The sequence below is a fragment of the Kogia breviceps genome, chromosome 17 (assembly GCF_026419965.1).
Source record: "Kogia breviceps isolate mKogBre1 chromosome 17, mKogBre1 haplotype 1, whole genome shotgun sequence".
NCBI classification, from domain to species: Eukaryota; Metazoa; Chordata; class Mammalia; order Artiodactyla; family Physeteridae; genus Kogia; species Kogia breviceps.
The window spans coordinates 14,682,107-14,706,072 of NC_081326.1; the positions used below are offsets into that span (position 1 = coordinate 14,682,107).

Here is a 23,966-nt window from a genome sequence, read left to right on the forward strand (position 1 = left end):
ACGCCAGGTTCCGTCGGTTTCACGCCACACTCGGTGCCGCCGCGGCGCCCGCCCCCGGGCGCTCTCCGGTCCCCACGGCCTGGCCAGCCAGGCGCGCCGGCCATTGCCCAGCCCGCCCACCGCCCGCAGCCAGCTTAGCGTGCAGGGGCCGCCCCAGCCGACCGCCGGCCCTTGCCGGCTGCCACGTAACCCTTCGCGGGAACCAAGAACTGCGCGGCGCGGCCCGCGGGAGAGGGCGGCGGCGGGAGGGCGGCGTGCGCCGCGACCGAGGGGGCGAACGCGGCGGCCCCGGCCCCTGCGGGTGCACGGCGGCCAGGCTCCCGGGGCTCCGCAGCCTCAGGCCGGCTCGGCGCGGGGCGGGGCAGGTCCGCTCCTCCGGGCCCGGCGGCCGGCACCTCCCCCGCCCCACCACCACAGGAGTCCCCCGCGGTCCCGGGCCGAAGGGCTGAGCTGGCAGCCGGGGCCCGGGGAGGGGACGGCGGGCGGGAGATTCGGGCGCGGGCAGGGCTCACCTCGAACATGAGACCCAGCAAGAAGACCATCGCCACACAGGAGACGATGTCCGCGTGATTCTGCAGGACGAATTCGTGGCTCAGGACCGGGGGGCTCTTGGTGCTCTTTTTGCGAATCGCCATGGTGAAGCCGTCTCCCGTGCCTGCAGGTGCTCCGCCCCGGCTCCACTCTTCCCAGCTGCTCACCGACTCGCCGCCGCCGCCGCCGGCCCCTGGCGGCTCCTCACAGCCCCGCCGCTACCGCTCGCTGGGGCTTCACTTCCCATCCCACAGCCAGTACGCAGCCGCCGGGGCCGCCGGGAAAAGAAAAAAACGGGCAAGCCCACAGAGGAGGCGAGCATGCGCACTGGGGAAACGGCTCTCTCTCTCTCTCTTGCCGCGGCCGGCCCTGCGAGCCCACAGCGCCGCCTAGGGAGCGGAGGCCGTCTGCCCGGGGCCGGGCGAGTGTGAGAAACCCGAGCGGCGCCTCCCTTGCCCCGCGCCAGGGCGGGGGTTGGGAGTCTTTTGAGGCGCGAGCTTCCTGCGGTTACTTAAGAGGCTGAGTCCGCGCCGCGGTCACACGGCGGCCATGTGCTAGGGCGTGCGCGGGTGCAAGCGTGCTTTCCGCCCTCTGTGCCACCCTGGCCTTGGGGGTCAGTGCCTGCTTCCACATTGATTGTCACTTCTTGAAAGCCACTGCCACCAGCAAAATAATCTAAATGTATGAGTACAGCTTAACTCCACAAGCGTAGGGGCATTCTTCGGTTTTAGCAGCTGCCTTAAAAGTTAACTTCAGAGTTATTTTAAACACACCTGAGGACTTGTTTCCTGTTCTTTGTAGCCTTGAGCTAGTTTTCAAAAGAGAACAATTCCTATTTGGTCTCTCCTACCCATCCCCCAACGGGCATGCGGCTGAAGTAAGTTCATAAATTTGGGGTTACTGGCCTCGTATTTATTATTAACGACACTTCTTGGTAATCTAGGGAGATGATTTTTAAAAGTTTGTGGATGAGACATGTCTTCCTCTTCCATATTTCTGCCCAAACCAAGACTCCTTGTATTCTTTCTCCAGATGAATTGAACCACACTGTTTACCCATTTGGCAAATCTAGAAACCAGAGTCATCCTGGACTGATCCCTTTCAGCATCCTTCTATATCCAAACTATTACCAAAGAAACCCAAGGCCATTCAGTCCCCCCTTCCCTTTCCCACTGCTGCACTCTCAGGAGGGGACTCACCGCTCGCCTACAATATTACAAGTCTGGTGAGTGACTTAGTGGTTTTAGAACATGGGTTTTTAAGTCAGAATTCTGTCACTCATTATCTGTATGATCATGGTTACTTATCTCCATGAGGTTCGATTTCTTCATTTATTTACGTATTCATGCATTCAAAAAACTATTTATTGGGCAGCTACCATATGCTAAGCACTGGGGATACAGAACTGAAGGAAAAGTACAATTGAACCTCTTCTTACGGGCTTTCATTTTAGTATGGGAAGAGGATCTTTACACAAGATTTACAAAGTGAAACATGTCTTAAATTGAGATGAGGGTCCCGGAGAAAAATAAAGCAAGGGGAATAGGGAAAGTGTGGGAAATTGCATTTGCCTGAAGACTTGAAGAGGTGAGGGAGCAAACCATATCATCAATAAAAAGGAGATAATTGTAGTACCTGTAGCCTACTTTAGCAACGAAATGAGATGCTTCCAGGAAAGTGCTTAGTAGAGAGTTAGGTATCAATGTTAGCTATTATTGTTATTATTTTTTCTTTTTGGCCACGCTGCTTGCGGGATCTTAGTTCCCTGACCAGGGATTGAGCCGGTGCCCCCTGCCGTGGAAGCATGGAGTCCTAACTGCTGGACTACCAGGGAAGTCCCAAATGTTAGCTATTGTTATTTTCCTACTTTCGGATCAAACAATTACTAGTTTTACCTACCTCCAAATCACCTTCCAATTTCATATTAGAATGATCTTTCTAACAAAATTTTTCAACATTTTTTGGTGGTTGCCCTTTTCCTTTGTGGGAAGCTAGCATGACTAAATAGTGCTTTACAGTTTGGCTTCTGCCTACCCAGACATGCTCAAACCCTGCCTCTATAGGCCCCAATCTCTTCGTACCAGCACCACTGGCTTCCAAATCTATACACACGATAGTCTGTCCTCTTCCCACGCTCTCCCTGGCTTTGTGCTTGCTGCTGCTTCTGTCTGGGATGTTTTCTCCCCTCCCCTCATCTACGCAGCACACGCCAACTGTTGCTTCAAGTCTCATTCACAGGTGACTTCACTGAAACCTTTACTGACTTCTGTGGCCATCTCTAATGATTCAACTGCATTTAAAAAAATAGCTTTAATGAGATATAATTTATATCACGTAGTTCACCTATTTCAAGAGTACAATTTGATGATTTTTTAGTATATTTACAAAATTGGGCAACCACCACCACAATCTAACTTTAGAACATTTTTATTATTCCCCAAAGAAAGACTTCGTTTTTGTCCTTGAAACTCATATACCTGGAATGGAAGACAGTAAACAAGTCATTACCAATGTGATGGGTATTTTCAAGACCTGTTTGGTGAAGGGTGACATGGAAATATTCTAGGTCATTTGGAAATTAATTGTTCCACTAAAGTGAATTTTAAAACTGAAATGGACTCTTTCAAACCTTAAAATGTAGTCATTTTTCACTCTTTTGTGAGAAAATACCCCCACTGGTGTTCTTTTAGTTGCATGAAACCTACCATACTCTGGACGGCTGTAGGACTTGGGATGGCCATTGGACTTGGCAAGACAGAGGATGTGAGTCTGTGGCAGCGGAGGTGATCCAGGAAACAGATGCCAAGACCAAGTTAGAATCGTAAGGGATTCGTCGTCAGCAACGTACGTGAAAAGTAGATGGGAGAGGAGTCGGTAGGGAAAGGCTGCAGACCGCGATACGTGTCTGACACCTGTGAGAGGAAGGAGGGAGGGCCAGCAGGAAGACCTCAGGCTGAGGTGCAGCCTGAGAACCCCCCGGCCAGCCTGCATTTAAAGTGAGACTGGTAAGCAGAGCCCCATAATTGTCTTTGGTCCCATCCCCCTGCTTGGATCCAGCTCTGGAGAAGGCAGAGAGTTGGGGTCGGCCAGGCCAGCGTGCCAGAGGGGCAAGGATGTTGAGGGGAATTGCAGAATAGGCCAGGGCTGTGAGGAGGTGGCTGTGCTTCTCCTACCTGGTCACCCTCCACCCACAATCCACCCTTGTTTGCTGGGAAAGGCAAACCTCTTCAGATCGCGTCACGGAGGCTCCCCGGCCCTCTGAGTTCAGCCAATGGGAGGCACTGGCCAAAAACCAGAAGTGAGTTTTGGGGGTCTGTTCTCCCCTGATCCCTCCTGGCCTTATGATGGTTCTGGCCGGGCCTGTGTTCTGCGGTGGCCACAGCCCCTGTCAGCCTTTCTCTCACGTTCCAGCTCTTGCTGGGCTCAGTACCTCTTTCTCTCCTCTGCGTCTTCAGGCTGCCCGGGAGCTTCCCCTGTCTCTGCTGGGCTCTCTCAGCCGGCCCACTCCTCTGTCTACGGGCCTTTCACGAAATTCTCTCCAGCTCAGCCCTTCCGAGGGTGCCATCTGTTGCTTGCCAGTGCTGTATCCCCAGATGCAGAGCGCTGGGGCCTCGGAACTGGGGGCGCCCACGGAGTGGAAGAGGGTTGGAGTGGGGCTAGCTGGCCAGAGAGCAAGCGGTCAGAGGGTGGGGGGCTGGGGATGAGTCCCGAGGTCGTGCGGTCCTTGGGGACGAGACGGGAGGGGCGTGATGGAGGGCGCACGTCGGAAGCGGAAGCGAGGAGTCGAGGCGGTAGGAGGGGAGAGCGCCCTCCACACGCCTCACGGATGCTCTGTCGCCAGGAGGGACTCAGGGCGCTGAAGGGGAAGGGGGCGGGCGCTGACATGCGGCACGAGTGAGGAGGACGAAGCGGAGTCAGGAGCCTGGTGAGCGGGTGTTGGTCGCGGCGTCGTGGGTAGTGAGTGGGTGGTGTAGTTGGAGGGCATGGGCTTCCAGAAGAGCGCGGATTTGGGGGCGAGGGGGGAGAGCTCTCTGTCGGCAGCAGGGAGGGGCATGGGCACCCCCACTCCTCCCCTCGGCTCTGCGGCGTGCTGGGGTGGGAGGGAGCGCAGCGGCCTCTCGAGGCTCCGGGGCGAAGCAGGTTTCAGTTTCCAGTGAGAGCTGCCCCAGGTTTCTGTGCAAGAGGGTAAAGAAAAGATGCAGAAAAGGGTGGAGGCTGTGGAGGGCTTGGCTGATGACACAGCTGGGCTTCTAGGGGATGCAGTGGAAGGGTGGGGGCACGTTAGCTGAAGTCAAATCAAGGGAGGAAGAGCCACGAGGGGGAGCGAATGTGGTGACGGTGGATGACCTGGACGTTCGCCTCCAAGGGGACTAAGGTAAGGTGGAAAGGGTCCTGCCACATGGGGCCACTCTGCAGATGGTCTTTTAGGGAAAGTGGGGAATCAGTTCTAATTTTAGCTTCCTTTTTAGGATGGGCTGCTTCAGAAGCTTATAGGGAGGGAGGACTGCTGGTAAATCCTCTGAAGGCGGGTCATGGTGGTGGGGAAAGTGGTCTAAGGAGGCCCTCAGGGCTCCGGAGGCCTCTCTTAAGCAGACTGAGTGCTCAGGGGTGTCCACCTCTGGAGGCTATTGTGTGTCCAGCGTGGCGCTGGCTCCTATGGGTACAGACACTGTCTTGTGGGCAAGTGATGTTTCCGCAAATGTAGCTTGAATCCCGAAATGTTGGGATTCTCAGGATATTTTTAATAATTTAGAAAAGGACAAAAAGCAGACTGTTTGAAATGCGGTCTATCCAGGAAAATCTGTGGCATAGGGTTGCTGTAATTATGAGAAATAGCAAAGAAACAGAGAGACAATCTTTGCCGTCAAAGAGGTTATCTCTAGTTGGTCGTACAAGACATATATGAAAAGGAAAAAAACAGTTCTGAGATGATGCGAATGTAAGTACAACAGCACGTGCCTAATAAAAGGAAGAACTAAAATGGGACTGTTGGATTTCAACAGCTCCCAGGGGACAAAAGAATGGAAAAGAAGAAACTAATATTTGTTGTATGACTACTGTGTTCCAGGTATTTATATTTTGCTTTCACATAAGTTACATCATTTAGTTTTCACAGAAACCCTATGAATAGTTGTTATTCTAATTTAAAAATGGGGAAACTGAGGCTCAGAGAGGTTAAATAATTTGCGCAAAGTCGCAGGGCTGGCAACCTGTTGGTCGGACAAACCCATTCTGTTTCAGTACAAATAGTGCTCCAGGAGCTTCACTTACCAGGGTGACCCTGAACTTCCAGAGAGCAATGATTCTCAACCTGATCCATTGGAGAGACTGGCTCTTGCTCTGATGGAAACACAAAGCCCATTAAAAAGACAAAGAACAGGGCTTCCGTGGTGGCGCAGTGGTGGAGAGTCCGCCTGACTATGCAGGGGAAGTGGGTTCGTGCCCCGGTCCTGGGAAGATCCCAGATGCCGCGGAGCGGCTGGGCCCGTGAGCCATGGCCGCTGAGCCTGCGCGTCCGGAGCCTGAGCTCCGCAACGGGAGAGGCCACGACAGTGAGAGGCCCGCGTACGGCAAAAACAAACAAACAAACAAAAAGCAGGTCATTTATCTGTTTACATGCTGTTGTGAAATCATTTATAGTAAATTTTAAGAATATAAAATTGCACTTGTCTTGTGAGGAAGAAATTGTATTTCTAAGAGGAAGCGAAATCATAGCTTTAATGGTTGGAAGTGATATAATTTTCTTGAGTATAAAGTTTACTGCTGGAAACGATAAGCCAAATTTATAATGCAGTGTGGTTACTCTTAGGAAAGATTGGCAAGAGAGGACACGTCCCCCTTGGAGGGAGAGCCAACTAAGTGGTAATGAAAAGGCTGTGACCCAGCCAGATCACTCTTGGGTCCCCCTAGGGGCAGGACTGTGATCTTCTGACCTCTAGAAGCGTAAGGAACCCAAGATGGAGTGTCTATCCTTATTTAAACTATAACTTAGTTCACTTTATTTAGTCTCACTTTGTTTAGCACACCAAGGGCCTGAGTTAATGCTTCTCTGATAGATGAGAGATCAGTTTCAGAAAGTGGTGAATGCAAAGTGTAAAAATGGAAACAGGAAGTGTAAGTGATTTCAAGAAGTTTAGCTTCAAAGGGGAGGAGAGAGCAGGGTAGGTCACTAAAGAAGAATCAGGGAGTTAAGGTAGGTTTTGTGTTTGCTGTTGAATGATGTGACAGATGATCACGTTTAGATACGAGACAAGGGAGAAGAGGACGAGGTTGAAGACACTGGGGAGATGGGGAGAGGTGGGAACGTGGATGGACTGAGGTCTTGAAGGTTTGGATCCTCCAGCACATAGCTAGAGGATTAACTTTACATAGGAGGGGACACCTCTTTTCACACGGAAACGAAGGAGGGACAAGGCAAGGTCAGCAGAGACAAAGCAGTCGTGGACCTGAGTGGAGGTTCTTCCCGTCTGTGATGAGATCAGGAAGGGCAGTGCCAGGAAGACCGTTTTGAAGGAATGAGAGGGGAGTGACAGCCACAAGGGTGGAGGGAAAGATGGCCACAGGAACAGGGTGGCCCTGGAGGGGTTTGGACAGGCGGAGACTGTCAGCCCCACTCAAGGGGCTTGGTGGTTTGAGGGGAGGGCTAGGATAGAGTTTAAGCAGCTGGTCAAGGGAATGCTTGGTGCAGGGTTGGAGGATGTAGGGGGTTTCTTTATACTGGAGTGGATTCTCTTATTATAACTCTCCTAGTTGCGAGGGACTGAAAAGAAGATTCACAAGATTCAGCAGATTCAAAAGAAAAGCTCTGGGGAATTGGGATGCTCTGTGGATCTTGGGAGCTAGAACCAGATACTTGACCTCATCAGTACTCTCTCTCAATGTATCTTTCTTTCTGTCTTTTGTTTCAGGTTGGCTTCATTTTTCCCTATAGTCAATGGACTTTATTTACATGGCAGAGAACATTGTCACTTGCAAGTTCTATCAGAGCAATCCCAAAGGAAGACCTAGACAAAGCTGGCTTGGCTGTATGATCATTTCTGGGTCACGCGGCCTATCTTGGTCACATGCATTTCCCATGGGTAGGGTAAGTGAGTCTAGTATTAGAAGGTGCAGAGGAAGGGGTGTTGGGCAAATAAGAACGTGAACCAACACAGGTGTCCCAGGGAACATGGTGGGAAGGTTCTAAAGGTAGAGGAACAGCAGGAGGTGGTTGGATCAGGGGAGCAAAATCCAACAGTAGTATGACCATGAGTGAATGAGAAGACTAGATGGATGGGATGGAATAGACGGCTTGTATTTCAGGCAACAGCCAAGGACTCTGAAGATGTGTAGTAGGATGGCTTTCTGAAATAAACTCAGCAGACACAGATAGAGGAGTGGTCCTACTTTGAGCTTGTTTCGCCTGCAAGAGGGTCTTAGTTCTCATGAACAGGCAGGCAAATGGTGGTGGGTAAGTGGTTCCTGGGGAGATGGGAACGTGAGGACACAGCAGCAGCAGACTGGGGGTGTACTTCGCAAAGCAACTGTAGACTCACCTCTGCCAGGGAGGTCACCCAGTAGATCACTTTCTCCTGAGGAGAATGAAATGATGAGAGCATCACTCTGTGCAAAATGCTTTGCTCAACTGCTTCTAAAATTAGAAGGTCTTATACCTCAGGGAGTTTGTGACTGGTGGAGCTGACATGATGTCTTGTAGCCATCAGAAAAATGGTGTATGGCTCGGTGCCTAGTAGAACCAAGGTCTTGGGGTGGTGGCCAAGGATTCTTTGGAGCTGTTTCCTTGTTTGCATCAGCCCTTGTGCTCAAAGACAAAGCTTACAGCACGAGTGAAAACAGGTAAAATGTGTACAGTTCTTTGCAGTCCCCCAAACACTGCTGATATATACATTATTAACGGTATTTGTTAATCGTTTATGTATCATGAGAAACTATTCCTTAGCCCAGATATTAGGAGTTCATAGTTCAGGAACACAGGTAAGTGACAAACTTCCATGGAACTCAACCCAAAGAAATTCTTTCTATTCCAAAATCACTTTGCCCTCTGAAAGATACCTGCCTCCCTCATCTCCTCAAAATCTTTTATGGAATCATAATTTCTGTAGAAATCTGCATACGCCTTCTTTCGTGGTTCAGCCACAGCAAACTTATAGAAAGCTGCAACTCCCAAGGAGACAACGAATGCTCCAACAATTTGAAATCGCAGACGCTTGGCCAGAGGCCACGCATCCGAGGTTTTGTCAAAGAACTGGAAGCCATGGTAGCTTTTCTCCTACACAGCTCAACGACGACGTCCTTGGAGAGCTACATTATTAATTTTAATCTCCTATCAACCAGGAACATAACGTTTTCCCTCCTTCAAATAAGGAAGCAGAGGCTCGGTAAAATAACTTGTTTAAGATTTTACAACTATTAAATGTTAACTCCCCAGATGAAGGATGTGAATTTTTAAAGTTATGGTAAGGTTTTACTAAAAAGTAAGTGTGGTGCTTTATGGAGCTTAACTGGTGTTAAGTCCAAGTGAAATAATCATAAGGGAATATGTGACTGTGTTCTGTTAACAACAACAATAAAATAATAGCAACTAATATTTATTGGGTGCCAAGCACTGTGATCAACACAAAGAACATTTAATACAACAACTCATTGAGTTAGGTACCATTATCATTCTTTGTCTATAGAGGAGGAATTGATTGGACAAATAATATTACTAAAGCATCACCACCACCACCATGATGAATGGAAACAGGAATGGGCCACATACTGGGAAATCAATTAGTCGTGGTTTAACTCAGGAAATGAGCGCTAGGCCAGGGAAGAAAAGAGAAAGGGAGAAATCCCTGAGACTCTGTGAGAGAAACGATAGGTTTCATTCCTGTGAAGCAAGCCCCTTTCATTTCCTAGGCAGTTTTATCAGTCCTCCTGGGCATCTCTCACACCCAGCCGCATTTTCTTTGGTCTTCAGATCGCATCTACATCCTCAAACTATAGCAGGAATATTGCCTTGCTAAATGGTGTGGGGCTTGAAAGAAACAGGAGTGATCCAGGACAGATTCAGCTGGGGACATGGGAGGAATGGTGATGCTATTTACCCAAATGGTGAGTTGGGAAGGAGAGGTAAGCAGGACTATGAGATTGTGGAGTAAACAGGAGAGATCAGTTTTAGATATACCGAGTTTCTTCACATTGATGTCTGGACTTTGGGAGACAGCTACATGAAGAGTTCCTGCAGACAGCAAAAGATTCAAGCTCAAGTATACATTTGGTGATGATGGTTAACACGACTCAAATGGATTAGCTCTTTGAGGTGGTGAATAAGAAGAAAGAAGAGCAACGAATTTAGTCTTGGGGGTGCCCGTAGCGAAGAGACTAAAAGGGATCAGGATCTTAATTTTCTATATACAGCAGTAATAACAGTGGTTTTCAGAGTGCTTTTCTAACAGTAATTTCCCACGAAGCCTCCATAAACTCTGGATGATGAAACTTTTAAAAGCTCACAACATTCTCTCACTCTTTAATCCTAATAACAGATTTATTTTAGGCTTAAATGCTATTGCAAGGAATGTGCTGGTCCAAAGGACAGGATTATTAGAAATTATTTCCTCTGAAGTTGAAATTCTTTAAAAACATAGTAAATAAGACAAGTAATAAAATGGGGGAAGAAAAGGACAATGATCATATTAAAAATTGAATTCCAAGAAAAATTGCTATAAGACTAGCTTCCAGGAAGTCAAGGCAAAATGTGAACATGTTGAATTAGCTAGATGTTTGTCCCATGCGGAGTGTACGAAACATGGTTAATTATCTGTATCACATGGATCCTCCCTAACCTGGAGATTCTGGTGAGTGTGTCTGGCTTGGGGTCTGGGAAGCGGTGCATGTTTTCAAAGTTCCCCAGGTGATTCTAATAGTTAGTCAAATTTGACAAGCCCTAGTCTCATAAAGGAAATAGACCAGTTCACATAGGAGAGAAAAACATTTTTCCTAGCTCTGAAATCTGAGATTTCATTCCACGAACACTGAAGAACACTGAATTATAAAATACACACTGCCCTCAATAGCATTAAGAAAAAAAAACAGGTAGAGATTTTATATGTGTGGATCTCACACTGACCTTTGATAAAATAAAAACCAACAACATAATACTAAATTATAATTCTGTTCGTGTGAATAAAGAACTACCTGGGTCAATGGGAAAAATTATATTCCTTTTTTTTTTTTTAACATCTTTATTGGAGTATAATTGTTTTACAATAGTGTTAGTTTTCCCTCTACAACAAACTAAATCAGTTATACATACACACATGCTCCCACATCTCCTCCCTCTTGCATCACCCTCTCTCCCACCCTCCCTATCCCACCCCCCCAGGCGGTCACAAAGCACAGAGGTGATCTCCCTGTGCTATGCAGCAGCTTCCCACCAGCTATCTAATTTACATTTGATAGTGTATATATGTCCCTGCCACTCCCCCACTTCGTCACAGCCCACCCCTCCCCCTCCCCATATCCTCAAGTCCATGCTCGAGTAAGTCTGTGTTTTATTCCTGTCCTACGACTAATCTCTTCATGACATTTTTTTCCCTTAGAGTCCATATATATGTGTTAGCATACGGTATTTGTTTTTCTCCTTCTGACTTACTTCACTCTGTATGACAGACTCCAGGTCCATCCACCTCATTATAAATAACTCAGTTTCATTTCTTTTTATGGCTGAGTAATATTCCATTGTATATATGTGCCACATCTTCTTTATCCATTCATCTGTTGATGGACACTTAGGTTGCTTCCATGTCCTGGCTATTGTAAATAGAGCTGCAATGAACATTTTGGTACATGAGTCTTTCTGAATTATGGTTTTCTCAGGGTATATGCCCAGTAGTGGGATTGCTGGGTCGTATGGTAGTTCTATTTGTAGTTTTTTAAGGAACCTCCATACTGTTCTCCATAGCGGCTGTATCAATTTACATTCCCACCAGCAGTGCAAGAGGGTTCCCTTTTCTCCACACCCTCTCCAGCATTTATTGTTTCTAGAGTTTTTGATGATGGCCAATCTGACCGGTGTGAGATGATATCTCATTGTAGTTTTGATTTGCATTTCTCTAATGATTAATGAGGTTGAGCATTCTTTCATGTGTTTTTTAGCAATCTGTATATCTTCTTTGGAGAAATGTCTATTTAGTTCTTCTGCCCATTTTTGGATTGGGTTGTTTGTTTTTTTGTTATTGAGCTGCATGAGTTGCTTATAAATTTTGGAAATTAATCCTTTGTCAGTTGCTTCATTTGCAAATATTTTCTCCCATTCTGAGGGTGGAAAAATTATATTCCTTGGTCCTTTTCAGGAATTCTGATTCAGTAAATCTGGTTAGCGAGCGACCAGAAATTTGCTTATTGGTAATAAGTACCCCACTTGATAGTGATGGAAGTGGTTCAAGGCCATATGTTTGCACCAAGAGAGTGGATGGTTAACAATATTCCTTAGAGTTTCAGGTTTAGATATAAAATCTTGAGATACACCACTTGTGGTCAGCATGTTAACCATTTTTGAAAACTGAAGTGGGGGAAAGAAGCAGGATCAATCTACTTCCACAAAGTAGGCTGGGGACCCTTCTGTGGTATAAAACCAGAGAGCTGCTTTCAGTGAAAAATTTTCTTCAACCCTTGGGAAAATGTTAAAAGCATGGGCTGCATCATATGCCATTAGAATAGACGTTGGTCTCACTAAAAGGAAGAAATGGGTAATAGAATTGATAGTCTCTTATCACAGGTAATGATTTAGCATGCTCGACCTGCCATTTCCTTTCCTCCATTATCCTGTAACGCAATTTTTAATCACTGTTTCCGTTATTGCCTATGTAAAATTGAAGAGTCAGAGAGTATTTCATGCTTCGTTCTTTCCTAGCATCGTTCTTAGTTTTTGGAATCAATAATCGCCACATTTCCCCCCTCCGCCACCAGTATAGTTTTCTACTGATTGTCGTTTCAGTTGCTCAACTAGAGTTGTCGTCTGACTACCAGCACTTTTTTTCCCCCAAAGCCTCAACCATGCCAGATAACGTTTCATTCCCCTGCCCGGGAGATCGCTCTCTGAAGCCTCCGCTTCCTCTTACTCCAATATGGAGCAGGCTTTGGAGACAGGCCCCTTTGTCTTAGAACTCACTTTTTTTGTTGTTTTTGTCCATGCTGTGCAGCTTGTGGGATCTTAGTTCCAACCAGGGATTGAACCTGGGCCCTTGGCAGTGAAAGTGTGAAGTCCTCACCACTGGACCACCAGGGAATTCCCTTAGAACTCACTCTTGACAATTTCCTGTATTGGATTTGCTGTTGCACCTGTGGGCCTTCCTTTTTCTTGTTTCTCTGGAGTGCATTATCCAGCAGTTCCCTAAAGAGAGGTGCATGGCAGATGCACTTTTTGAGTCCTTACCTGCACACATGACTGATAATTCGGTTGGTTATAAACTTCTAGGACACAAATAATTTTTCCCTCAGAGAGTTGAAGGCATTCTGTCCTAAAATCCCTTGTTACATTTAAAAAGCCAGTGCCATTTTGATTCATGCTCCCTCCTAAGTGATTCTAACCCTCAATCCTACCACCACACCCATAGCCTGGAAGCTTCTAAGGGCTTCTCTTTATTTCTGATGTTCTGAAATTTTGAAATGGTAGGACTTGGTATGGATTGTTTTATCTTTTTTTACACTGTTGAGCACTTAGTAGACCCTTTCAATGCAAAGACTCATGTCCTTCAGTTCTGGGAAATCTTCGTGTATTTCTTCTTTGATAATTTCTGCCTATTTTCAGTTCTTTTCTTTCTGGACCCCTATTACTTTGATTTTGTACCTCCTGGTTTCCTTTTAAAGTCTTCTGTCTTTTTTCTTCTATTTTCCATTTTTGTTGTTGTTTTCCAAGAACTTTCTCAACTTTGTTTTCCAACCGTTCTATTTATTTTGGTTATATATTTTTAGTTTCCAAGACTTTTCCACAGTTACTTTCCGTAGTAATCTTTCTTATTTTACAAATTGTAATACTTTCCCTTATCTCTCTAAAGATACCAATAATTTAAAAAAGCTTTCTCTACATTGACTTTTTTCTTTACTTTTTCTTGTTTTACTCCATCATTTCTGATGTTTGATTTCTGTTTATATTAAGAGATACTGATTGGAAACTGTATATGTGGATGAGTGTATGGGAGGATTTGTCAAATTGTAGGGAGATATGGCCATGGTGGTGGAGAACCTACATATAACTGTATGTGCAGGTTTTTTCTTTTTCTTTTTTTCCCCCAACCTGGGAGGATTCGATGAGGGGTTTTATAACAATGGTTCAAAGTGAGGTCTCTGACGAGATTAGGGTCTTGTGAGCAGGGCTTGTGCAGGTTTTTTCTCTAGATCATTCGCTCTCTCGAGATGAAATTTCCAATCTTCTACCTGGCATTCATCTATTTGGAAGCTGCTGTTCTGGGGACAGGTGAGGAAAGGGGAATGGAGGTCTACTGTTCTGACTTTTGCTTAACTTTTTTCTGCCTTTCACCTCCAAGAATACACTTCAGTCTCTTTTTTGGGGTGGTGGTTGGCTGGCCGTGTAGTAGCACTGGGGTCTGTTGCACATAACAAGCTTTCACTATGGGGACTTACCTGGTGGTCCAGTGGTGTGAGTTCAATCCCTGGTCAGGGAACTAAGGTCCCACATGCTACGTGGTGAAGCCAAAAAAAAAAAAAAAAAAAAAAGCTTTCACCAATCCCACTTAAAAAAAAAAAAAATATTTATTTATTTATTTATTTATTTATTTATTTATTTATTTATTTATTTATTTATTTATTTATTTATTTCCGGCTGCGTGGGGCTTTGTTGCTGCGCACGCGCTTCCTCGAGTTGCTGCGAGCGGGGGCTACTCTTCGTTGCGATGCTCAGGCTTCTCATTGCGGTGGCTTCTCTTGTTGCGGAGCACGGGCTCTAGGCGCTCGGGCTTCGGTAGTTGCAGCTCGCGGGCTCTAAAGCGCAGGCTCAGTAGTTGTGGCGCATGGGCTTAGTTGCTCTGAGGCGTGTGGGATCTTCCCGGACCAGGGCTCGAACCCCTGTCCCCTGCATTGGCAGGCGGATTTTTTTTTTTTTTTTTTTTTTAATACAGCAGGTTCTTTTTAGTCATCCATTTTGTATACATCAGTGTATACATGTCAATTCCAATCTCCCAATTCATCCCACCCACACCCCCAGCCCTGGGCAGGCAGAATCTTAACCACTGTGCCACCAGGGAAGTCCCCAGTCCCACTTTTAGAGCAGAGCAGTACCTACCTCTTGCAGTATATGGTGCCTCCAACTCCTCATCTTCTCAAGGGGTTGTTAGGGTGAACTGGCCCTCTTCCCTCCAGCAATTTTTGGCTATAGTTTCATCACTTCCCTGACTCCATCCGCCGTCTTTCAAAATTTGGTTGAAATCTCTGCAATCTCTTCTTCGACGGTCTTCTCGGGTTTATATCTTTTACTGTTATTTTTTATCTGTACCTCTGTAAACTTAATATATATTATTTGGGGGGGGGATCTTGGAAAGGAATGGCAATAAACATGTGATCCATCTGCCATAAATCAGTACCACAAATTAATTTTCAAACAATAATGCTTTTAAAAACTGCCTATAATGTTAATGGATTTTAATATGGATTTGCGGGGGATTCAGAATTTTAGCATTTTTGAGCAGTCTTTCAGGATAAAATTGGTAAGCAGCAGCTACTTTTTTGAGAATTTAATGTTATATGATTCAATAATGGATAAAATAAGCATAAACAGCACATAAGATCAGAGTCTTCATTTAACACTGTTGACTGTCCCGTTTTGGATGCCTCTCTTGGTTGCTGTCACGCCTCTCTCCCAGTGATTATCCTATCCTTGATCAAGCTTTCGTAATCGTCCTTGCCAATTCTCTTCCTTTGTACCCACCCCAAGGTTGTGTACATTTACCCATTGCTTTCATGGCAACCTCAGGGCCGTGACTTCCTAATCTCTCTCTAACCCAGACTGCCTTCTTAAGCTTCTCTGTAGATTGGGGTGCAGGTCAACTTACCATTTTCCCAGTGGGCATGTACCTCCCCTCTGTTCTGGGAGACTAGCCCAGTAGATTCTATGAGACAGACTCAGGCCTTTTCTTTTGATTAAGACATTTTATTATTTATATTTTGAATAAGCAATACATTCAAATAATTCAAAAGTCCAAAGATATAAAAGGGTAGATTGTGATGTTTCCGGTCCTATCCCCGGTTCCTCAGCTACCCATAAGTTCTCCTCTTGGGAGGTAACCGATGTAACTGTTTTTTAAAATGTTGGGGGTGTTTTTCCGTAGATATTGCCTGCATACACAAGTAAATACACTTATACAGGCCCCTCCTCCATTCTCCGCTTTAATTCCAAACGTTTCAAAAGGCCCAGCATCAGAGCGGCTGGAACTAAGATTTTCACAGTCATTATTTCAAACGTGGAACTTTTTCCCCCCAACAAAACCAAGTATCTTTTTAAGACCCCTCCCCACCCCAGAATGGAAAAAAGGGAAAAGACTGATGAGTTTTCCAGATGCAACAATGCCTGGAAATTGGTAGCAAGATTTAAGCCGGTGCACTGCGTTGGTGAGCAAGGGAGACTGGCAAGGGAGAGGGCGCAGAAGTTCAGCATTGGCGGAGTTAAGAAACACCTGCACTGAAATCTTTTCTCATTTTCTCTAGGATTCCAGCCTCCCTGCTACTAGTCAACTTTACTTTTTCTTTAAAAAAATTTTTTTTGATTTTACATTGGAGTATAATTGATTTATAATGTGTTAGTTTCGGGTGTACAGCAAAGTGATTCAGTCATACATATACCTATCCTTTTTCAGATTCTTTTCCCATATAGGTTATTAATTTTACTCTTTCTTGAAGTGACAACCTGGACATATGAAAATACTCGCAAATAACTTAAAAATACTCAGAAAGTCTCCCAGAAACACACAGAAAAGATTCAGGTTTCACAGAGTTGGCTGGGGCATCCAGTGAGCTACCGCAAAGAGCTCTGATTTATTTCTCATCTCTTCTACACACACTGGAAAGAAGGGAAAGCTATTTATGAAGGAATCAGTACTGGTCCCGAACACTTCTCTGAGCCTCCTCTCCATCTGAGAAGAGATCTCACCCACTGTGGCCACAGGGGCAGGCATGTGACCAAAGCTGGGCTAAATACAGAACCTCATGTTTCCCTGACCACAGGGACTGGTCCAAGGTGTGGGTAATGAGCCAGTACAAGTCATCGAGTCCTTCCCCTAGGATTTTCCAAACTGAAGCTGGAAGACCTAGCTTTCCCTGCTAGTTAGGAGCCCACAGCTGCCCGTAACCTTCACCATGTGAAGAAGCCAGTCTGCTGTGGAGGCTCTGACCACCCCCGCCAACCCCACAAAAAGATGTTTGGGGTTGTACTGATGGGATCCAAATCTTCATTCTTCTTCACAAACCTGGCTTCACCTTCAACCTTCTCAGGTTGGTTAGCTGTGCCAACCAACTTTCCCTTTTGCTCACACTAACTTGCAACAAAATAGAGCCTACCTATTTAGCCCCAGCTCTGTGTATCTAAGTGCTTACCAGGTATCTCTTTGGATGTTCCCTGGTGCTCCAGACTCACATCGACAGTACAATGCATCATCCCTCCCTGACCCACTCTATGTACCCCATTTCCTGTATTCCCTCATCCTGGTTATCAATTCAGCAACTACCCAGCTGCCCGAGCCAGAAATCTATAGCTCTACTGGGCTTCTTCCTTTCCACCTGATCCCATCCCTCAAGACCTAATAGGTCCCTAAATTCTATTCCTCTTCTTAAATATTTCCCGTATCTCTTACTCTGTCTTCTACTACCTCTGAGACTCCTTTGGCTTCGTTTTTCCCTCCCCTACTGTGCTGAAAAGGCCATCTCAGAATACTTACCCCGTGTGCTGCCTCTGTCGAATGGGGTACCCTTCTGATAAAATTTCCTGGGACCCTTCTGGTCCCAGATGATTGGTCTAGAGCAGTTACCATAAGGGCTGGTCAGTAACATATAGGACAGGATGGCGGGAGAGCTCTCCAAAAGGGATACAGAAGATTAATCACACCAGTCAGGTCCTCTTGTATGAGGAGATCTGAACCTGAGACACCTAGAGAGCTACCCAGTGGTTGCAAAACAGAAGCTGAAGCATTACAGGGAGAGGGCAGAGGTGATGATAAGGAGAATGCAAAAACTCTTTTGAGTAAATAGAAAAGGAGTAAGCAGAAGCTATGAGTAATCTACAACCTCTGGGTGTACTGAATGGGGGTAAAGTAATTGGCTGGAGCGATAGAAACAAAAAGGGGAGCAAAATTACCATCATGGTCTGGGACAAACTCGCTGTTGAGACAACAAAATAATACTAGTCCTGTCCCGGACCACCACCTGCTTTCCAATCGCTAAAGTGTGTATATCCATCCTGTGTGGCTGGATGACGGCACTCTGGTTCCCAGGAGATGCTTCTTATCCTTACGACCTCAACCCACAAATACTATACAGTGTAGTTTAGTCACATAAATTAGTTCCCCAACCACGTGATGCTCTGCCACCTCTCTGTTTATGTGCATACACCATTTCTTCCAACTAGAACAATCTTCTCATCTCCCAAACAGATACCCCTAGCTTCATCACCTGGCTGCCACTGACTCATCTTTCAAGACTGGGCTTAGGCTCCTCCTCTAAGCAGCTTTCTGAAACCCAACCAGGCTACACACTCTTCCTTTACTCCAAACAAACTGACTGCTACTGCATATGGTAATTGTGTGTCTCCACAACCAGATGAGCTTCTTTTGAGAGCAGAGATGCTATTTTGTTCCCCTTTGGATCCCCAGCATGTGGCCCAGTACCCACACAAGGCAGATACTTAGTGGATGCCATTGCTTTTGATAAAGCTCAGTTGCCTAGACTCATTCAAGAACCAAGTTTAATAACCTTCCCTCATCACCCCTCTTTCAACAGATGCACTTGCAGCTTCAAGTGTGCCATGGTACCTTAGAAAGACAATGTCGCCTCAGCTTTGTGTATTCGATTCCCCCAGTTCCAACTGCCCTTCTCATCCCTGTATCCTAACGCGTTGTGGTTTTAATTTGCATTTCCCTCATGATTAGAGATGTTGAGCATCTTCTCATGTGCTTATTGGCCATTTGCATATCTTCTTGGGACAAATGTCTTCTCAAGTCCTTTGCCCACGTTTGAATTGGGTTGTCTGTTTTTTGTTGTTGAGTTCACAGTCATTTTGTAATATGGAATGGTTTCAGGAACACAACAGGTCTCCGGAGTTTAGAATGGTATGAAAATTCTAGGGGCCTCTGGAAAAGGGGCAGGAAGAGGTAAGGATGTTAACGCAAGTTTTTAAAGAATTTTTAACAAGTCTTTAGAAAAGAGAAAAGAAAGTATACTTTCAGGATTCTGAGCTCATTTTTGTATTGTCATTTGGCAACCTTATGGGTTAAATAAGCATTGGTGGGCTACCTTAGAACCTAACTACTATTTTAAACAGGTATGCTTGTTGCTTATCTGTTTTTTAAAAAATTATTTATTTTTGGCTGCACCAGGTCTTCGTTGCTGTGCGCGGGTTTTCTCTAGTTGCAGCGAGCGGGGGCTGCTCTTCATCGTGGTGCGTGGCTTTCTCATTGCGGTGGCTTCTCTTGTTGCAGAGCACGGGCTCTAGGCACGCAGGCTTCAGTAGTTGTGGCATGCGGGCTCTGCAGTTGCGGCTCATGGGCTCTAAGAGTGCAGGCTCAGGAGTCATGGCGCACGGGCTTAGTTGCTCCGTGGCATGTAGGATCTTCCTGGACCAGAGCTCGAACTGACGTCCCCTGCACTGGCAGGTGGATTCTTAACCACTGTGCCACCACGGAAGTCCCCTAACCACGATTTAAAAACACTTCTTATAAAAAATTCTGTCTTATAATATTCTAATTTTAAAAACTTTGGTATATAATTCATATATGTGCTGATGACTATATATGAAAACCTAAATTTGGAAAGTAAGTTGGTTGTACTAATGGATAACAGAAATAGTGATTTATTTACAATGACTTTAATTGGGAATTTAATATTTTTCTATTACCAGAAGTTGATTTATATAAATCATTTGTGGGATGCCACTAGGAGAAAATATACACGATACAGAGGTATAGAACTGATATATAATCATGATATAATTGATAGAAATATGAAAACAAGCCTGTAATCTACAGATGTAGACAAACGTTGCAGAAAAGGAAGGATTACACTGAAATCTGTGCTGTTAATTGAAGCAGCTAGAAAAAACAGTATTACTGACCACTGGTAATAGATAAATAACCTCTAAGAATAATATCCAGTTTAAATGACATAACTTTTATAACTTTAAAAGAAACTTATTTTATGTATTGAAAATGGATAAACTGTTGGATTTTGAATTTTCGGTAAAATGTTATAAGACCTAGGTGAGACACATAGCTAATATTATAGGTGCAAAATGTAATTTACATACTTTAGAATAAGTATGATATTATTTTACAGTATATTTAGGATTATTTTCAACGTTCCACATGCTATATTCTCTGTAAATAACTAATAGTTAACAAAACATACCATTCTCTACAAACAGAACCACACAATCTTTCTTTAAGCTGAAACTAAAGGTGAGCTTTCCATTTCTCCTCAGGATCCATGTTGCTAACTGTGGAAAGAAAATTACAGAGTAAAAATTTAACAGAAGATGAGCAAATCACTAGATTTTAAGTTATCTTGTAACTAGAAAAAGCATTAATTCCTAAAATAATTGTGTTGCTCAATATAAAGTTGGGGTTTTTCTTGGGGGGGGTACATATAAAGATGTTGCTGAAGCTTCTACACAAAGTCCAACTTCGCACCTCTTGCTTTTTAAGGATCAAACTTCTAAGATTATTAACTTGACAAATTAACTTAACACTAGGGAACAATTACAGAATTACTGCTTTAGTATCTTTGAGTTTGCTACCTTTACCGCTGCTAGACCTCTGGCCGTTCCCAAATCTCCTATCGATACGTGTAAAACTCTTCGTGCTCGTGTGGTCTGGGAGAGGAGAAGCTCTCTTCCCGCTACATGCCCGTCACTGTCGTTCTGGTGGGTGAGGACTGGAACCCCCATGCGAGATGATTCTCATTCCTGTGGAAGCTTTTGTTCTAACTTGTGATCCCCTGGCCTTTTGCTACTGACCCTTCCTAGTGACTGTCTCTCCAACTGACGGTGACATTCAAGGGAGAACTCTGGTGGGTGATGTTTTTCCTCAAAGGAAACTAGTTCATTTGTTAACAAATATTTTAAGTGCTGGTAATAAAAGAACTAAAATTTGGAAGAATACTTACATATTTTCCCTTCCTTTTCTAGTTTTTTCAAATGAAGTAAGATGTTATGTTCGGCCATTTTATGTAAATGCTCAGGAGTATCCTCAAAGAAAAATGAGAGTGAAAGTAAAGCATTTCTTTTTTAAAAAAGAACAGAGTTAATCTTTTTGCAACTTTTAAAGAAAAAAGGCAAAATAATACGGTCTTAATTCAAATACAGTTTTGCAGAGTAATAATCAACACTGTTTCATCTTATATATGTCTTGCTTTGACTCCCTATATTATTAGAAGTATACTTATAGGCAAAACAGACTGTAAGCTCCATAAAGACAATACAGTAGCAGCATCTGTTCACTACTGAATACCCAGTGCTTAGCAAAATGGCACATAGTGGGAACTCACTATTTTACAAATGAATGAATAAATAAACATAAAAATTATTATAGGTAGTTTTGATGATTCTACAGACAGCTGGCCCTATGGTCTGTTGATTAGCTTACATGGTAATGTCTTTGCACATTTTTATTAAAAGTATATATGTCTCCACCTTAAATCTTACAATTTTTCCTTTATTTTCGTCAAGCTAGTAATGTAATATTGACAACTATTATCTGAATGGTAAACAAAATAAATATTCCTTTTATTCTTTTTTCTAAGTATGTATTTTTAATTTTATTGGAGGATACTTGATATACGATATTAACGTTAAGAACGATATGGTGCTTCACAATTCTTAAAGGTTATACTCCATTTAGTTACTATAGGATACTGGCCTTCTTCCCTGTGTTGTACAATATATTTATCTTGGTAGCTTATTTTATACATGACAGGTTATACTCCCCTACCCTTTTATTGCCCCTCCCCCTTCCCTCTCCCCACCGGTAACCACTAATTTGTTCTCTATAGCTACGAGTCTGTTTCTTTTTTTGTTATATTCACTAGTTTGTTGTAGTTTTTAGATTCCACATTACAAGTGGTAACATACAGTAGTTGTCTCCTTATATGATTTAAATAAGAATTTTCCTCAAGTCAAGCTTCTTGACTAAATTGACTATCTCCATTTCTCAGCTCCCCGAAAATGTTTTGCAAGGATCACTGAATTATATTTTAATCAAAATTCAGAGAATTCTTTTCCGTCCTCATTTTACCTGAAATCAACTGGCTAGTCTCTCCGTTTGGAAGAACTCTTCTCTTTTCCCTTGGTTATTTTACCTCTTATGATTTCATCTTCATCCTGGATATTCTTCCCCGATTTCTCTTCAGTACTGATGCTCATGATGAATTGTATCATTGACTCTCTTCTCTTTTTACTTGATCAACTTGTCACCGCAACATCATGTGTTAATGATTCCCAAGCAGAAAGCTCCGACCCCAAACTCCCTGAAGCTCCAGTACCATATATTATATCTACCAGTGTGATTTTCTAGGTCTAATTATGTGACTCCCTGCCTAAGATGGGTGGTCATTCCCAGCTTATTGGCTGAAGCCCACAGTTTTTTAGCATGGCAACCAAGGGCGTCCCCTGACCTGCCGTGCCTGCCTTTCTTGCCTCATTTCCTGGGACCCCCTCCCTGCCCATCTGCAATATACATTCTGGGCTCCAGTCAGATGCATTTTCTCTGTGGGTTTTCAAACACACATGATGCCTTTGTGACTCCCAGTGTGTGAACACATCTTCCCTTCTGTCTAGAATGACTTCTCTTCTCCTGTACTCTGGCCTGACTCCTTCTTCAAGATCCGATTCAATAATTAAATTTCCGAAGCTTTTCTGGACAAGCCTCACCACCCTGCATCTTCACCAGGCAGAAATGACTCCTCTTTCCTTTATGCCCTGACGTACTGTGTATGGGCCTTGCAGGAAGCGTGGTGTGATAGAAAAACACAAGATTTGAGTATCTGACTTCTGACATTTGAGTGTGTGACATCTGCTAGTTTTGTGCCCTTGGAAAACTCACTTAGCTCACACTTTCTGAGTCTATTTTTAATCTGTTACGTTGGAATAACAGTATCTTTATGCAGTGAAAATTCAAGGTACTTGAAATTAAGTACTTCAAATTACAATTGGAAATGTGAAGCGTCTAGTACAGTGTCTAACACATAATCATGTGCTCAAAACTGGGAGCTATTATGATACAGCCAGAATTGCAAGAATCTGTTTAACATGTCTGTCTTCGCGAAACCGTGAGTCCGTGGAGGGCGGGGATCTGTAGTCATCTGTGTGTCTCTGCACCTAGTCCAGTGTGTGGTACATGAGGGCGTTCAGTAAGCATCTGTGGAATGAATAAATGTCTCTGCAATACCTAATGCTGTTAGGTGTGTGTGACAGGTGCTTCACACGGGTGTGCAGTGAACACATCCCTGAACACGTCTCTGAATGCAGGACCAGCATTTCTGAGGCCTGCACAGTCACTGGATGACCCATCTGTGAGGGTTATCAGAGAGATCTGCTGTCTGTACTGGGGTTAGAAAAAACTACCCAGAGTCTAGAGTGGCTAAACTTTAGTATTATGAGGAAATGAACTCTTTTGCAGAATGTAAACATCTGCAATACCCTTTTGCTCCTGGCACTTTTTATTGTCAGCCCTTTTAATCATTCATTCCTCCCTTTTAAAACAAAGCCCACTGAGATACCTGGATTTTGAGAAATTAGACCCATGGGACATTATGGTCCTTTACTAACTGAAACTGGCCCAGGTTCCTTTTCAAGCTCATCTTTAGTTATACTCTCTCAGTTATGGTATTTTGTGGCCATACAGGTTATGGTAGTGGGAGTTTTAAAACCCAGATCATCTTATTCCATTCTTAACCCCGAAGCAGGTATCGAATAAACATTTGCGGAAAAACCGAATCATACTGATGGATTGCCACGCAGCGCTGGCATGTAGTGATGCACTCAGAGGCCACCGAGTGAGCGGCCCTCTCTCTCTATTCTAAGTGGCTCTACCCATGCCCTTCTTCATGGGCAGCCTTTCTCCCTTTAATCTGCTGTGAGCATTGCTACCGCTTCTCACTGCTGGTACCCCAGTAGCTGTCTCTAGCAGATCGCCCCTTACTCGCTGCCGGTCAGGACACCAGACCATCAACATGGCTAG

The 23,966-nt window shown here is 44.5% G+C and overlaps 2 protein-coding genes, 1 long non-coding RNA gene and 1 pseudogene across 8 annotated transcripts in view; all 4 read right to left on the minus strand.

Annotated features, from left to right (window-relative positions):
• LOC131743671 (endoribonuclease LACTB2-like) overlaps window positions 1–851 on the minus strand; it is a 29,901-nt gene extending 29,050 nt beyond the window's left edge. Inside the window, exon 1 of one of the 2 annotated variants that reach the window (XR_010837522.1) lies at window positions 513–851. The gene's annotated coding sequence lies outside the window, so the exon portion shown is untranslated. The remainder of the gene's footprint in view (window positions 1–512) is intronic. The other variant, XM_059042555.2, reaches the window with a different exon arrangement.
• Window positions 852–2,942: 2,091 nt separating this feature from the next.
• LOC136792914 (uncharacterized) lies at window positions 2,943–3,955 on the minus strand. Its single transcript, XR_010837523.1, has 2 exons — window positions 3,237–3,955; window positions 2,943–3,008 (listed from the first exon to the last, which is right to left on the minus strand). It is a non-coding gene; the product is annotated as an uncharacterized lncRNA (long non-coding RNA).
• A 698-nt stretch (window positions 3,956–4,653) lies between these two features.
• Window positions 4,654–8,787, minus strand: LOC131743673 (cytochrome c oxidase subunit 6C-like; annotated as a pseudogene).
• A 364-nt stretch (window positions 8,788–9,151) lies between these two features.
• Window positions 9,152–23,966, minus strand: part of LOC131743672 (endoribonuclease LACTB2) — a 46,844-nt gene continuing 32,029 nt past the window's right edge. For 2 of the 5 annotated variants that reach the window (XM_059042557.2, XM_059042556.2), the window contains 3 exons: window positions 20,896–20,977; window positions 20,140–20,227; window positions 15,659–18,866 (listed from right to left, as the gene is read on the minus strand). In XM_059042557.2, coding sequence (XP_058898540.1) covers window positions 20,184–20,227; window positions 20,896–20,977 — 126 coding nt within the window. In that variant the 3' untranslated portion in view covers window positions 15,659–18,866; window positions 20,140–20,183. Of the gene's footprint in view, window positions 9,755–15,658; window positions 18,867–20,139; window positions 20,228–20,895; window positions 20,978–23,966 lie in introns of those variants that run through there. The other 3 variants (XM_067017577.1, XM_067017579.1, XM_067017578.1) reach the window with 3 other exon arrangements.